The 15,954-nt window shown below is 39.0% G+C and overlaps 1 protein-coding gene across 1 annotated transcript in view; it reads right to left on the reverse strand.

The window, feature by feature from the left end:
- tsnare1 (T-SNARE Domain Containing 1) overlaps positions 1–15,954 on the reverse strand; it is a 211,620-nt gene that overhangs the window by 110,438 nt on the left and 85,228 nt on the right. Inside the window, exons 5-7 of the mRNA XM_079836826.1 lie at positions 1,789–1,879; positions 1,481–1,555; positions 35–91 (exon numbers count right to left, since the gene is read on the reverse strand). Of these exons, the coding sequence (XP_079692952.1) occupies positions 35–91; positions 1,481–1,555; positions 1,789–1,879 (223 nt within the window). The remainder of the gene's footprint in view (positions 1–34; positions 92–1,480; positions 1,556–1,788; positions 1,880–15,954) is intronic.

The raw sequence follows: 15,954 nt of genomic DNA on the forward strand, positions 1-15,954 counted from the left end.
TCTCTGGAACTCTGAGATATTGAAGCCCACTCACCTGTTTCCTGTCCTTTTGTGCAGATGGAAGCAAGGCCCTCGAACGATCTGCAATTTTCTGTCAGGGAAAGGGGGGGGGGGGGGGGGGGGATGAAATTAATATGCAAATAGAGCCAGACTTGTGACAGCAGCTAAAGCTAAAGAAATGTTCAGTGGATTCTTTTTTCACTGGTTTACATTATAGCTGCATGAGTGGGCTGCATACATAGAGGAGACTTGGGACTATTGTAACAACATTTTTGATCACAAACAAGCTAAAGTAATAACACTTAATTAGAACATGCTCAACATCTCTTTCCCTAAACATTGAGATATAAAATCTGTTTTGGACAGAGGTGGACAGTAGTTAGGTATTCTTTTTTTACTTTACTCAAGTAAATTTTTCAAGTATCAATACTTTATCAGTGTTTTTCTTTGGAAAACTTTTACTTCACTACATTTCAAAGCATAATGTTGTACTTTTTACTGCACTACATTTCATAAATAAAAGGGTTTTGTTTCCCTTTAATACTTAAGTACATTAAAAATGTAGGGCTTTCTTTCTTGTACTCAAGTAAAAGTAAGAAAGTACTACATTTCTAATGTGATTAAGTATTAAATTAAATGCAATATGAAACGTAGTGCAGTAAAAAGTACGACATCAAGCTTTAGAATGTTGTGAAGTAAAGGTTTGCCAAAGAAAAACACCTAAGCAGAGTAAAAATACTTCACTACTGTCTGCCTCTGATTTTGGGTATGGTATTTCTGTCTAAAATTATTATGTTGTTAAATGGTAAATAATATTTCACAGATGCTCACTGTCACTGGAAGCTAAAATAATATTTGTTTATCTTGACTGTCAGGATGGGGAAACTGTAACTAGTTAAAAAGTATCTAGTTGGATAGAAATAATTGTGTGACTACATATATATTTAATTTAAAATGTGTAATGAACATCTAGTATGCATGTACCCCTTACTTTGTCAATACATATATTTTTGGATAAAAAAGACAACTTACCAAGATGGTTACACTTTATTTTAAGGTGTCATTGTGACAGTGTAATTATATATTTAAGTACTGAGTAATATGAATTAACAACATGTACTTACTATAGGGTAGGATTAGGATTTGGTTGAGGGTTAGTTGTATGTAATTATGCATAATTGACTGTTATTATGGTAAGTATGTAACAAGGACGCTATAAAATAAAGTGTAACCAAAAAGACTTATGACAAATGTCATATAATGGGGCAATTGTAACTATTAAGTTTGATATTATGATCTATTAATGATAGTTATATTTGGCCCTTGTAATGTTTCTCATACCTTGTATATTTCTCATATGATGGTAACTGTAAAAACAAAACAAAAAAAGCTACAAATACTCCCCTCTAATTTCAAGGCTGATGTCGGTTGTCCTAATCACATATGTTACTATAAAGGAAAGCCAATATTTCATTTGTACCTTCTGCAGGTCTCCATATCGCTGCACAGAATCCGATAGCTCTGTTTTGAGTCTCGTCAGACGGAGCCTGTCTTGCTGCAGGAAAACAAAATGGAATATTTTTTTTAAATGAACACTTGGTCAGTTTAACAACACCATAACTTTAACATTTTATAACATAATTGTGTTCAGTGCACATGCCAGTGGAATATCTCTCTACCATGTTCAGATGAAACCAACATCACTGGAAATACATATATACGGACAATTGTTCCAGTAAAGAAAGAAAAATTAGAGATTTAGAGAAGACGGAGAAGCTTGACTTTTACCCGTGAAGATCCGCTGATGATGTCAGTGAGTTGTTTAACAAGCTGGCTTGTGCTCGTTATGACTTTATTGGTTTGCTGCTGTATGGAATGTCTGAAAGAAACGGAGAAGGGGATAGAGGGAGAGGGAGAGAGAGAGAGAGAGAGAGAGAGAGAGAGAGAGGTAAAGAGACAGGTAATCATGCTTTACAAACCGCAGAAGACGATTCAAAATGATTCATCAACTATCCCAAGGTGCAATGCTCTCCAGGATGGGCTAGGTTTACAGCCCTATTGGATGGATTAGGCTCAACCAATTAAGTAAATCAATATTAATGACTGTGTGACAGAGGAACAACATTGTGCAGTGAGGGACTGTGTGTCATGGCTGCAGAGCTCAGATGATGTCAGGGAGGCTTTAGGATCCAAGCAGAAGTCAATCTGCCACCCCGGAGGAGAAGCAAAGGATTAGGCGTTGTGTACAGAGACAGCAAATCAAACGGAGGAAAGGTAGCACAGCACAATGAGAGGTTTGCTGTACTGAATGCATTAATAGAGCAGATGGAAATCAAGACTGTGTAAATTGGGTTTAGAGAGGGCGATATTTATGACTGCACAAATAAAAGGGAAGAAAGGGAAACGGTATGTGAAAGACGGGACCAAGACCAACAGGGGGCCCTGAAGGGTTACAGAAACAGTTCATATTTACTAGATTAAGGGTTGTGAGCCATTCAGAATTTAATTGAGAATTTAAGTCTCAATCAGCTCATTAGTTCAGTTGTTAGGGCACTGATCAGGGAGTTGGCCATTTTAAGGGCTGTGTCAATTGCAAAATCCCTCCAGTGCACTGAAACTTTCGCTCCCTAAAAAGTCCCACAATGCACCGTGAAAACCATGCTCTCGATGCTCACTATGCTTATGTAACAGTAATTCTAAAGCATGAAACCTAAATCACTTAAGCCAACTCACTTCACATAATGACAGGCAATACAAACAATTATTTAATTATATGTCAGCATAAACATACATTGCTAGGCAGGTAATGAACATAATCTAACTAATGTTTATCATTTGTTTACACATGAAATGTTGTTGGTCCTTAAGGCCCAGATATACTCACAGCAAAGTTATTTTTCCCTCTTTCCTCGTTTAGGGGTAAAACAAAGTTCTAAATACGTGACCAACGATATATATTGAACAACTGATGCCACACTGCTGAGAGCGGCGTTTAGATGAATATGTAAATATGTGCTGCGCACTTTCCTCTCAACAACAAAATAAACACAAAAAAATTGAAAAAACAGAAAGAGATTTTAAAGCATAAGAAAAGCATCTGATCATAGCGATGCAGATGTTTGCACGAGCTCTCCAGTAAAGTCACGTCTTGTTTATTTATATATCACTTTATACAATAGATAGCTTAAAATCAAGCAGCTTTACAACATGAAAAACAGTGTCAGTGAACTTCATTTTCTACTATAAAGCTCTCCAGTGTGTTCATGTTTTAACTCACGGACATCTGACCTCAACCCTCTAAACAGGCCAAATAAACCAGAAAAGATTTTCACGTGAAAGAAGGCGGAGCCTTACAATTACCTCAGTTGAATTTCTGTGCATTTACAATCGCTACTCTTTCTGTCATTCCATTCCAAAAATCTAATCTTCCTGTGGGGTGTGGCCAGTTCAATTCCTATTCACATTCATGAATTCTTCAGATCTAAATTTTGCCCAACACTGCTGAACATTGTAGCTCACGTTTAAAACATGCATTGTTTTATGCCAAATAACAGAGAAATGGCACATTTTTAAGATGCTTTGGCAAGTTAAAAAACTTTTGACATGCTGCACATTGAATCAGTGTCCATTTTAAACCATTGACCAATCAAAGCAATCTGGGAGTGGGATAAACGCTATAGAGGATTTAATGCGCCCATAAACACGCCTTCGGTTCACTTCTGTTACACTATGTCTAGCCATTTTAATGCTAGAATGCATCCTCTGTGAAGGGCCCCAGAGACATTCATGTCCTGTCAACGTCATAATCCATCTCTGGAATGGGGGTGAAAAAGGAGGAAGTGTGGCCCGAAAGAGAGTGGAAAGGAGGCAACAGTGAGAGAATTAAAGACATTGAAAACTTGAGCCGTTATTTGCAGTTCTGAGCTGGATGGAAGATAGAGGGGAAAAAGGGGCCAATGGGTCAGAAGCTCGTGAACAAATATAATCTCTTGATAGAAATTCCGTTTTCTCCTCATGCGGAGCGAGGGGTTTGGATAAGGCCATTGATTTAGTGTCTGTGCCCCGCTCCGTCTGATCCCTTCCTTTAAAACCCAAACCAAGACCACCGGCCAGAGCGCCTCCTGCTCTCTAGAGATATGTGGCGGCGCACACGGGGCGCACCTCCCACTCAAATATTGATTTTAAAACCGAGGAAGGAAACGAGGAAAGAGGCGTCAGGCAGAAACATCTCCTGTGCATTCGTTATGAGTGGGGGCATGTCACTGTCGTTCTCAGTCCACGAGAGAGAAACGAGACCAGTCGAGCGGAAAAGCACCTGTAACAATAGCGGCAGCAGCAGTCGTGCTGTGTGAACAAAAAAGGCAGAGGTCCACAGTGAACGTTCTAATCACACGCCAGAGAATAAGAGAACGTGGCTGAGCAGTTCAACCATAAAAGCTTGACTTTGGGTACTTTTTATTTTTTACAAGATCAGTCCTTTTCGAGGCTGAACATGAGCAATGACTCACTCCTCTACAGTTCTTCATGCATGGACTTAATATCACTGGCTGAGGTTTTTTAGACCATAGGGTTTTCTGTTCAAAAACTGCTTACTACTATGATGACTGAAGTCTAAAAACTTATTTTTCTCCCAGTAATTTTAATCTGAGAATCCAATCTCCTGGCATTGCTAAACTCGGTAGACAGATTGGGTATTAAAAGAATAGTTCACTCAAAAATTAAAACCCACACTCAGCCAAACCTGTGTAAATTTCTTTCTTCTGTGGATCACAAAAGGGGAAAATTCTGAATAGTGAGCAGACCTTTATTTTCCATGAAATTAAAGGGAAGCATGAAACCACAATATGATATTCCATTCCTTTACTTAGACTCGTCTACATTAATAAACACTTAAAGACTAACTAAAAAGACTAAAGAACTATGAGTGTGTGTAATTATATCCACTGATAATCTTTACCTAAAAATGGCCTGTAAGTTTTAACAGTTGCTAACAAATCAGCTTCAGTCTCTGTTCATTGGAACAACAAGGTGAGTCAATAATGACAAGGTTAACCTACACCTTTAAGAAGGCGGCAGTTTGAAAAATCACAGGCATCACATGCACCAACACAACACCGTCTGAGGCAAAGACTAGAGGTCAGCGTGGCTTAATTTGCATACGTGTTATGCCATTGCCAATGCCACATTGACGGTAGTTAACCTGGTGCCCAAGATAAATGAACATAAATAATAGAAATTCAGTTCACTGCAAGATCTAAAGAAAAAAAGAAAAGACCAACAAAAATAAAGAATAGAAAAAAGACCAGAAGGACAAGAACAGATGCAGAAGATTGACATTTCTCTGTTTGAAACAGATTGGAGGAGGGGAATAAAGTCCCATGAAGACAAAAAAGCAGGAAATAAACCTGTGCCTGTGGTCAAAGACTTTTTTTGTTGTTGCTGTCAATAAAAATTTAACTGCTATAAATTGTTTTATAACTCAACAATAATGCTTTGGTTTAGTCACGGCAGTACAAATAAAGCCCTCTGAAATGTCCATGACTCAACCTCATTATATTGCACACTGCGATCCACTGAACACCTTCAATACACCCTCAATTACAGCTTCCTGTGTTCTCTCAATGGTAACATGTGAAACTCAATATGGCCTACACAATCTCATGGGTCGACACGCAGCAGTAGAAAAGTTCTGTTATTGCTCATCCCACATATTCAAAACCCAGCACTTTATTTCCCCGAACACTGTTTAGTCATGGTCCGCATTTAGCATGTTTCGTGTCTGTCGAGTTGGCGGAGTAGAATATGAATCTTCCTCTGCTTTGACTGGCTATGGCCATCTTCAATCTGAATCTCTGAAGGGCTGAACACACAGACTGAGTCAGCTCAGGTGGGTTGCTAGATAAAGCTCATCGACTGAATCTATGAAAATAGGGAATATGGTAAGATGAAAGATGGAATAAGGTAAATAGACGCAGAATCAGTCAAACATTTGGATGACGGTATGGTGGTATTGGATGACTGACTTTGCCACTTCTGGCAAACATGTTTGTGTTTAACCTTGAGATGTAAATGGTTGGAGCAAGTTGTCATATGTGTGTAAAATGTTCTGATAACACTTTATTCGATAGTCCACTTTGCATTCTACAAACTATAAGTAACTTTTCAACTACATGTTAGCTACCAGTCAGAGTATTAGTAGACTATCTGATTAATATCTGCTATCACTTTATTTTGATGGTCGCATAACATACATTCTACGGAGTAACTTTTCTAGTGTAATCGAAGCCAGTTAGTAAAAGCTGTGTGAGTAATTCTCACTTGCCTAGCCTCAAACTGTGCAGAGGCTGTGGTCTTTAGTGTCCTTGTTAGTGTGCCTGACTCTCATGCAGGAAATGCTGGTTCAAATCCCACTCGGAGTGGTGCGAGTAGAACCAGAGGGGTTACACAAGCATGTAAATTATGGAGTGCCGCAAGGCTCTGTGTTAGGCCCTCTGTCATTCTCAATATATATGCTGCCACTTGGTAATATTATAAGAAAACATGAAATTAGTTTCCACTGTTATGCCGATGATACTCAGTTATATATTTCAGCACGACCAGATGAAATCTCTAAATTATACTAGCTAGCAGAGTGTGTTAAAGATATAAAATATTGGATGTCCTGCAATTTTCTCCTACTAAATTCAGATAAGACTGAGGTATTACTTATTGGACCAAAAACTGGTACACAGAATCTCTTAAATTATAACTTACATTTAGAAGGATGTACTGTTACTTCATCTGCTACAGTTAAAGACCTGGGTGTTATATTAGACAGCAACTTGTCTTTTGAAAATCATATTTCAAATACTACAAAAACAGCCTTCTTCCACCTCAGAAACATTGCTAAGCTACGAAACATGCTATCTGTCTCTGATGCAAAAAAGTTAGTTCATGCATTTATGACCTCTAGACTAGAGTACTGTAATGCACTACTAGCTGGCTGTCCTGCCTCCTCAATAAACAAGCTACAATTAGTCCAAAATGCAGCTGCTAGAGTTCTTACTAGGTCAAGAAAATATGATCACATAACACCAATTCTAACATCTCTACACTGGTTACCTGTTAAGTTTCGTATCAATTATAAAGTATTGCTACTGACCTATAAGGCCCTAAATGGTTTAGCTCCTGTGTATTTAACTGATCTTCTATCGCCTTATAACCCATCACGATCTTTAAGATCACTAAACTCTGGGGTCTGGTAATACCGAAGATATCTAAGTCAACTAAAGGAGGAGGAACGTTTTCATATTTGGCAGTTAAATATTGTTCAGGGCTCAGACTCACTCCTCCAGTTTAAATCTAGATTAAAGACGCATCTCTTTAGCCAGGCATTCACATGATGCTTCTAACCTTGTACTCTATAGTTATATCAATGCACATGATTGTCTTTGCTTAATGCCTTGAACAGCTGCTACGCTAATTATTTTTCTGTTCTGTTTTATCTCGGGACGCCCATCCCGAGATACCTAGAGAGTCCGTCAGCTCCAGTCTGGATCCAGCTTCTCGTAAAGACTTCAGATGACCATCACCTGTGAAGAGACGACTCAACTCCTGCGAGGACTTCAGATGACGCAGCTCTGCATCAACACGCACTCATGCTCATCTATATACCTATTCATAAACAACATGTATTCTTATTTCTGTGCCATAGTTATTATATTGATTAATAATAGATAGTTGGCTAATCTGTGTTCTTTGTATATGTGCAATTCTGAAATGCATAACATGTACATTCAATTTAAATTGTAATGTAGATGCATTTTCTGTGAAGCTGCTTTGAAACGATATGTATCGTGAAAAGCGCTATACAAATAAATTTGAATGTAAACTTATTCTACTAACCCTAACCTTACACTCTACTTATACTCTGTGACAAGCAGGGTGAGCGAAAGCCGTGAGAGAACAGCGTGAACACTCGTATCTCTTACGGAGGAGTTCGGATGCATAAAAGGAGGAGCGACGACAGTGAAAGATAAGAGGGAGTCAGGCCTGTATTTTGCATTGGGTTTCGTTTGTTTTATTATGTGTGCGGCAGCCGCCCGTGAGGAGGCTGTTGTGTTTACGTTCAGTTTGTTACATAGGTGCCGAAACCCGGGGGAAAGGAGGGAAATGCTGACGGAGAGCCCTTGCTGCTGAGGGGGATCGTGGTGCTGAGGAGGTCGGGCAGCGCGGAAGAGTGAAGACCGTGAGTGGCTGCCCGAGGCTGTGCTGCTGGAGCGGTGGAAGACCCAGTGGGACGGAGAGCTCGCTGCCATCCTCCTGGGTTGGGGTGGGGTGGCTGCCGTCCACCATGATGGGGAGGAGCATGGAACGCGGCACTCGCTGCTGGCTGCCCTCAGCTGGAGGAGCCATCGTGAAGCCGTCCGTGAGGAAGCTGCCGTTTTTACGCTCAGTTTGTTTGTATTATTTATTAAAGTTGTTGAACGTTTGCCGGAACCCGCCTCCTTCTTCCCATAACAACAAACTTTGTTACACTCTGTAATGAGAGTTAATTGGCATATAGTTGCAAATTACTTACTTATAACTAGTAAAATATCTGAAGTGGAGTATTGAAATAAAGTGTAACCAATGTTCTAAATGTATACAGTCGATTACAAAAACAAAACCAAACAATGAATTACTGTATTTATATAATTTTTATTCCATATGCTCAACACAAGTTTAAAGGGATCATAAACTGAGAAATCAAATTTCCCTCAAGCTTTTGACATAAGAGGTCATCATACTATAAGAATATCCTGTGCGTTTCAGAACCGAAAACTTCCTTGTTAGTCTAAAAACAGCGCAAACGACTCATTGTGGAATGTGCACATCTATGATAGGTGAACGGCCGCCTCTGCAGAAGAAAATCAACGCCTACTTCATCATTACAACTTTGGCCCCGCCCACTGGTGTGTTAGTGAGATGACGAGGAGAGAACAGCAATACAGGATGGACTACAAATAACCATCTTCCAAATGATCCTAATGCTAGGAATGTGATTTATTTAAAAAAAAAAATCAACAATGTGAATGTCTCAGTTGAGCATTATTAATTTGTATTTGTTACATTTCATTGTGGATTCTTTGGTAAATCAGTCACAATTTCGGCGCAGGCTTTGCAAACAGACTTTTATGATATGGACTCGACGGTAATACAACAACATGCAAGTAACCGTGTTAATTCTAATGTCTGATCTGTGACCAGTGATTTCTGATATGTAAGGATTCATGTACAGTCAGATGTTTTTTTGTCTATGTCAGTAATCAAACCAGAAACTAAACGGTCAACTTCACATTGTTTTTCTTAGTATGATGAAAATAATCTGTTATTTAAAGCAGCACTAGGTAACTTTTCAACCTTCATAATATATTTTCAAGACTCTTGTGATGATACATCGACTTACAATAGGTTGAATGACACGTCTGCCATAGCCTGACGGGGTCTGTATCGTTTTTAATCGTACTTTTAAACTTCGGGTTTCGGGTAGTAACCCGAGAAAAAAAAGAACTACAAAATTCGACTGCTTTACGGCATATACGTCACTTCCACCATCACCCCCACTTCCTTAAATTCGGACGTGCGAGTGTTAGCCTATGTAAGCCTATGTCTAAACGGCGTGTACAAGTTTGGTAGGGGATACATTCTCGCAAGTAAATACATAAGACGTACAAAATCATATTTTAGGATACTGTAACGTGTGTGTCCGGGCGAAAAATACAGATAGCTCACTCAACGCAACTGGAGTCGATGCAAACACGGAGGCGATTGACATCAAATAGCCCGCACTTTATTCCCCGCGGAACCCCCACGAGAGTCCGGCACAAACTTCACTTCAGTCCACAGCATTACCCAACAAAACAAAAATAAATGATTGTTTGCAACAGAAGGCAGAAAATAATCCGCACACATGGGAGCTCGAGGCGCAGTGTTCACACACACACACACACACACACACAGAACGCAGGTGCTCAAACCGGGGCGAACGCTCTTAAAGGGGCCACACTATTTTCCTACTCGTTACAATACCTGACATGTCTGTGATATTTGTTTATTTGTCTTGCCTCAAGCTAAAATGCAAATCGACTTTTCAAATTTGAAGATTCATCTATGGTAGCTTGATATTATATTGACGATATATGGTTATTACCTACCACTCAAACATTGAATTGAAGTATCATAGATTCTGTAAAACGGCATCCAATAGACTAGACTACTATAATGACGCTGGCTTGTAAACGTGAGCATCGCGATCATTTGGCGTTTGAAAAAAAAATTAAACCCATGAAATTATATTCATATGACATGCTGAAACATATGCCACTGTACCTGGGATGAAGACATTTCACACGCGATGCAAGCAGAACACCTGCATGTGAACTCCTGCAGTGTTCAGGGCTATCATAGTTGTCATGCAACAAATGCACGTGCAATGCATCCCCTGATGCAGGATGACAGTTTACGACAGTAGTAGAGAACAATACTGTTTCCCAACTGTAGGGGGAGCCCGAGAGCAAAAGTTACCTAGTGCTGCTTTAAACTGTGATTAAATTATATATAGAAAGCGATCAAATAACGCTCCATTTGCAATCCCTGGAGCTGTCAATCAAACAGCACAAGTTTATCAATGACTTCTGAGTTCTAGACTTGCGGCAAACCTGTAATAATCAGCAATTATCTTATTTACATTGTATTTGCACTGTTAGTTATGGTGAAAGCATTCGTTAGTGTGCAGAAATCGAGTTGCAATGACGAGATCGCTGCATTCATGTGCTCAACATGTCTGTGATCGGCTATAATTCTCATCACTGCAACCTTTCATGCCACGGTCTTAATATAATGCCATAGATAGATGATCTAAATATAATTCTATAATCAACACTTTTCACGATTAACCTTGTAATAGTAAAAAAAATTTGAGAGTTACACATGTAGTACTTAACTATTTAATATGCAAAGACGTTAGCAAATCACAGCAGTGGGCATTTACACTGAAGTCTCACAGCAGACATACCCTGAAAACAGAGCGTTCAAATCAAAGGGCTAAAATCAGGGTAGGAAAAAATTATATTTCTAAATTTTGTTTGTAAAAATCATACTACTATTAAAGTGCACCACAGGAAACATTATAAAACAATAAAACAATGCAGTTCATGACCCATTTAATAAACTGTATCTTTTTCCTAAATAGTGTCTGGTATGTAAGGTGTAAGATGTATACAAAAAACATAACATTCAAAAATCCTACCCTGAGAAATATTCACTGGAGTAAAAAGTGACATCTAGCCCCAGTCTCCATCTGTTCAGTTCCGCGAAAACTAACACAACTTGATAGACACAACAAGTATAAATCTTCGTAGTTCCACTCTACCTTGCAAAACTTGAAAGATACAAATTTAATTTCAAATCCTGACTGGATACCTGGAGGTCAAATCAGAATATAACACAGAGAGACTTGTGAAAGTAACTCAAAAGCTACTTCTCTCCCTCAGATGTGTGATGTACTAAGGTCATACTGTGTGAAGTCTAGTGGGTATTTACTGTTGTTAGTTTTTATTTAGTTTAAGACAGGTGTGTAAGGAACACACAGTTTTTCTTTTGTAAGGTGTTTCATTCCATTTCTCACATCACTTCCTCCCTGTATTGCTTAGCTTGTTTCCCAGCCATACAGTATGTATGGCCTTTTCTATAGTCTTATTTCTATAAAAGCTTCTCATAATTCACAGAACACAGAAAATATTGAATTATTTAATAATTACCTATGGCCGAATCACAGCCATGCTGATACACAGCCATATCGCACGGCTACACGTGTGATATATCTCATTGCATTTATATTTTGAACATTTAATATTTATAATGTTTTAAAATGTGTTTAAAATGGAACGTAATTATTGTACATGCACATTACTGCACTTTGTTATACTGGGCACTGTTAACGCTGCAGTGAAAAATTATGAGAGCACACTTATGATGACTACTCTGTTAGTAAAAAGGTCGTCCAGGTCATATAGCCTGAGTTTAAGGGAACCAAGATGTCCTTCATTATGATATGAATCATACTGCACCATGAAACCATTCATAATAAACGCTGTTCTATTTTTTTTGCCTTCTATAAACCCAGCTCTCTTTCTGTGAGTTTAACAAGTCCAGGGATATAAACATAGCGCCTATAATCTCTAACAGATGCAGTATAACCACACACAACAGACCTGGGAATATTCAATATTTTCCATCCTTCCTTTTGGGAATATAGAGTTGTCAGCCAGTACTGTATGTAAGCAAGTGTACTCTAAGGTCTACCTTTCTTCTTGCACTGCATCACACTTAAACTTTGCTGTTGTCACGAAAACAAGAATGCATCTTTTTCTGTCAGCTGTGCATGAAAATCAACAATCTGCTTTCAAGTATGTGATGCATAATTTCCTGTGATTGTGATTACTGTATATATGCCTCTGTGCGTTAAAAAGTCTGGGTAAAAACACTCGTCGGCAAACACTAAATGCGAGGAAAGAAGAAATTTAGACTGCACATCCCTGTACACAAAAATGTATCACACTATTCCAATAGCCTTAATTTCATGCACTATGTGTAAATAAATAAAAAGTAAATAAATTGGCAGAATTTCCCCCCCAAAAAAAACAAAAAAAAAACAAAGGCAGCTGTGGTCATCAGAACTGTACAGTAAAACATATGTTAGAATTTTAAATTTGACAAAACTTAAATTTACAATAAAATGAACTGTACATTTCATTAACTGATATAATGTGAATACACATGTTTTACCTTTATAATATACTGACAACCATCACAAAAACACTGATAGTAAAGAGAAAGCCACATGATGAATCAAAGTTAGGTTACACTTTATTTTACAGTACGTGTAGTTACAGTGTACTTATCCAAGAAAGTACTGGTAATATAAGGTAACTACATGGGTTAAGTTTAAGTTTAGGTTTAGGGGTAGGTTCAGGGTTAGTACCTAGTTATTATATTATAATTGCTACAATAAGTACACAGTATGTACATGCAGAACAGGCCTGTCAAATAAAGTGCTACCCAAAGTTTATCACAAGTATTTCCACAAGCCGAGATAAAAACTATAAGACTATAAGACTATAAAACTATATAGAAGGTCCACTGTATTATACACACAAATAGTGACAGGTGAATAACACTGAGTATCTCTTCATCACAGCACCTGTTAGAGGGTGGGATATATTAGGCAGCAAGTGAACATTTTGTCCTCAAAGTTGATGTGTTAGAAGCAGGAAAAATGGGCAAGCGTAAGGATTTGAGCGAGTTTGACAAGGGCTAAATTGTGATGGCTAGATGACTGGGTCAGAGCATCTCCAAAACTGCTCTTGTGGGGTGTTCCTGGTCTGCAGTGGTCAGTATCTATCAAAGGTTGTCCAAAGAAGGAACAGTGGTGAACCGGCGACAGGGTCATGGGCCCTGCCATCCATGTGGATGTTACCAAGGCTCTTTGATGCACGTGGGGAGCGAAAGTTGGCCCGTGTGGTCCGATCAAAAAGACGAGAAACTGTAGCTCATATTGCTCAAGAAGTTAATGCTGGTTCTGATAGAAAGGTGTCAGAATACACAGTGCATCACAGTTTGTTGCGTATGGGGTTGCATAGCTGCAGACCAGTCAGTGTGCCGAAAGTGCCAACTGGGCACGTGAGCATCAGAACTGAACCATGGAGCAATGGAAGAAGGAGGCCTGGTCTGATGAATCACGTTTTCTTTTACATCACGTGGATGGCCGGGTGCATGCGTGTCACTTATCTGGGGAACACATGGCACCAGGATGCACTATGGGAAGAAGGCAAGCCGGCAGAGGCAGTGTGATGCTTTGGGCAATGTTCTGCTAGGAGACCTTGGCTCCTGCCATCCATGCGGATGTTACTTTGACACGTACCACCTATTGTTGCAGACCATGTACACCCTTTCATGGAAACGGTATTTCCTGGTGGCTTTTGCCTCTTTCAGCAGGATAATGCGCCCTGCCACAAAGCAAAAATGGTTCAGGAATGGTTTGAGGAGCACAACAACACGTTTGAGGTGTTGACTTGGCCTCCAAATTCCCCAGATCTCAATCTAATCGAGCATCTGTGGGATGTGCTGAACAAACAAGTCCGATCCATGGAGGCCCCACCTCGCAACTTAAGCCGTGTTTCCACCGCAGGGACTTTCCCCAGGAACTAGGGACTTTGGAGTGGTACTCGGTGTGTTTCGATCGCAGGAACCGGGGTCTAAATGAAGTTCAGGGTCAATATTTCCCCCTCAAAACGGCCCTGCTCACGAGGTAGTACTTTTTCAAAGTTCAGGAACTTTCGGGGGTGGGACTCGGGCGCTGAACATGCTGATTGGTTGAGTTCACGCAGCTATTTGAATGGTCGACTCGACGCAGCATTTTATTTCAACCACTAATTTTAAAAGTAAAACTACTACGTTGCGGACGTTGATTGCTATTCAAATCAACAATGGAGTTAAAAAAATATGACAGATGGGCCGACTACGAGGTTCAGGCTTTATTAAATTTATTTGCAAAGGACAAAATCCAGTGGGAACTGTAAAGTCGCGCGCAGTTCTACGTCACCGGACTAATCTTCATGGTACTTTAGATCGTGATGGAAATGCAGAAAGCAGCAGGTCTGGGGGAAGAAGAGTTCCTGGGACAAATTGTTCTGGGTAATTTTGGTGGAAACGGGGTTCTACAGTATATCAATTTTATGCTATGTTGTCAACACACAACATACATAATGCAGATTTGGCATAAAACACTAATGTACATAAAATAAACCAAGAAACAAGTATTTAAAATAAAAATCAAAAAATCAAATGTGAAGTGTCACACATGGAATTCTAGGAATGTCAATTCAGGAATTTCACTGTAAATAATAAGATGACTCAAAACTGCACATTTAACAGTATTTTGTTGTAAAATTACATTAATTGTCCATAGTTTTTCCCTAGGGAAATTATCATTAATTTATTTACAAGTTCACCATAGCATTTTTATAGTCTTTTACCATAAAAATTACAATCATTATAGATCATAAAATCTATAATTTTGTGGCCATTAAGAAATTGTTCTGGCTGGTAAACGGTCTCAATTCACCTGCTTTTAGCAGGTGTGGTATTAGTATTAACAAGTCAGTGCAATGTTTGTCTAAATATGTTTGTATTATGGCTTCTTTCTCTTCATTCTCATTAAAAGATTCTGGTTTCACCACCTAAGTGCACGGCAAAAAAATAAACATAACTAATTATATGTTGTCAGCCCACCAGCTAAAAACTAAAGGGCTCCACTTCAGAACTGGAGCATTGATGAATATTCTGGTGTTCTCATCTTGCACTCTTCATGAAAGTACTGAGTGTCCACAGGTTGACTTTCCCGTTGAGCAGAGAAGATGTAAGGCTAATGAGCAGAAAACAATTATCCCATCGCAACGTGCCATTAAGCACCGATCCCGACCTAGGGTAATGACGCATACCGGATCAGTCATGTTGACGGACACTATCCTGACATTGTCAGATAAGGCAAAGTTTGTGCAGTGATGCCGAACATAATCAAAATTACAGAGACTACATATCTAACAATGGCTCATAAAAATGATACTCACAAAAAGGGCTACTGAAACTCTTGATTAGTTATTTGTGTGTGGGGTGGAGGGAACATTCACAACAGGTTTCAGAAGCGGCTTAATTTAGCTAATGGTTTTTATGGTGCATTTTTCATTAAGCATATTTGCCATGTTGGTTTTATGAATAATATATTTCACACTACATTGATTAAGTGGGGTTTTTAATAGAAGTGAAATTAACTAGATGGGTTTGCAAGTAAATTGCACTTGTTTTGCTTTGAAAGCTTGAGGTGATGGAGAAGTCGCTTTTAATCATCTGTTCATTTTCTGATTGCTCTGATAA

The sequence above is a fragment of the Gobio gobio genome, assembly GCF_949357685.1.
Source record: "Gobio gobio genome assembly, chromosome: 15".
Lineage (NCBI taxonomy): Eukaryota > Metazoa > Chordata > Actinopteri > Cypriniformes > Gobionidae > Gobio > Gobio gobio.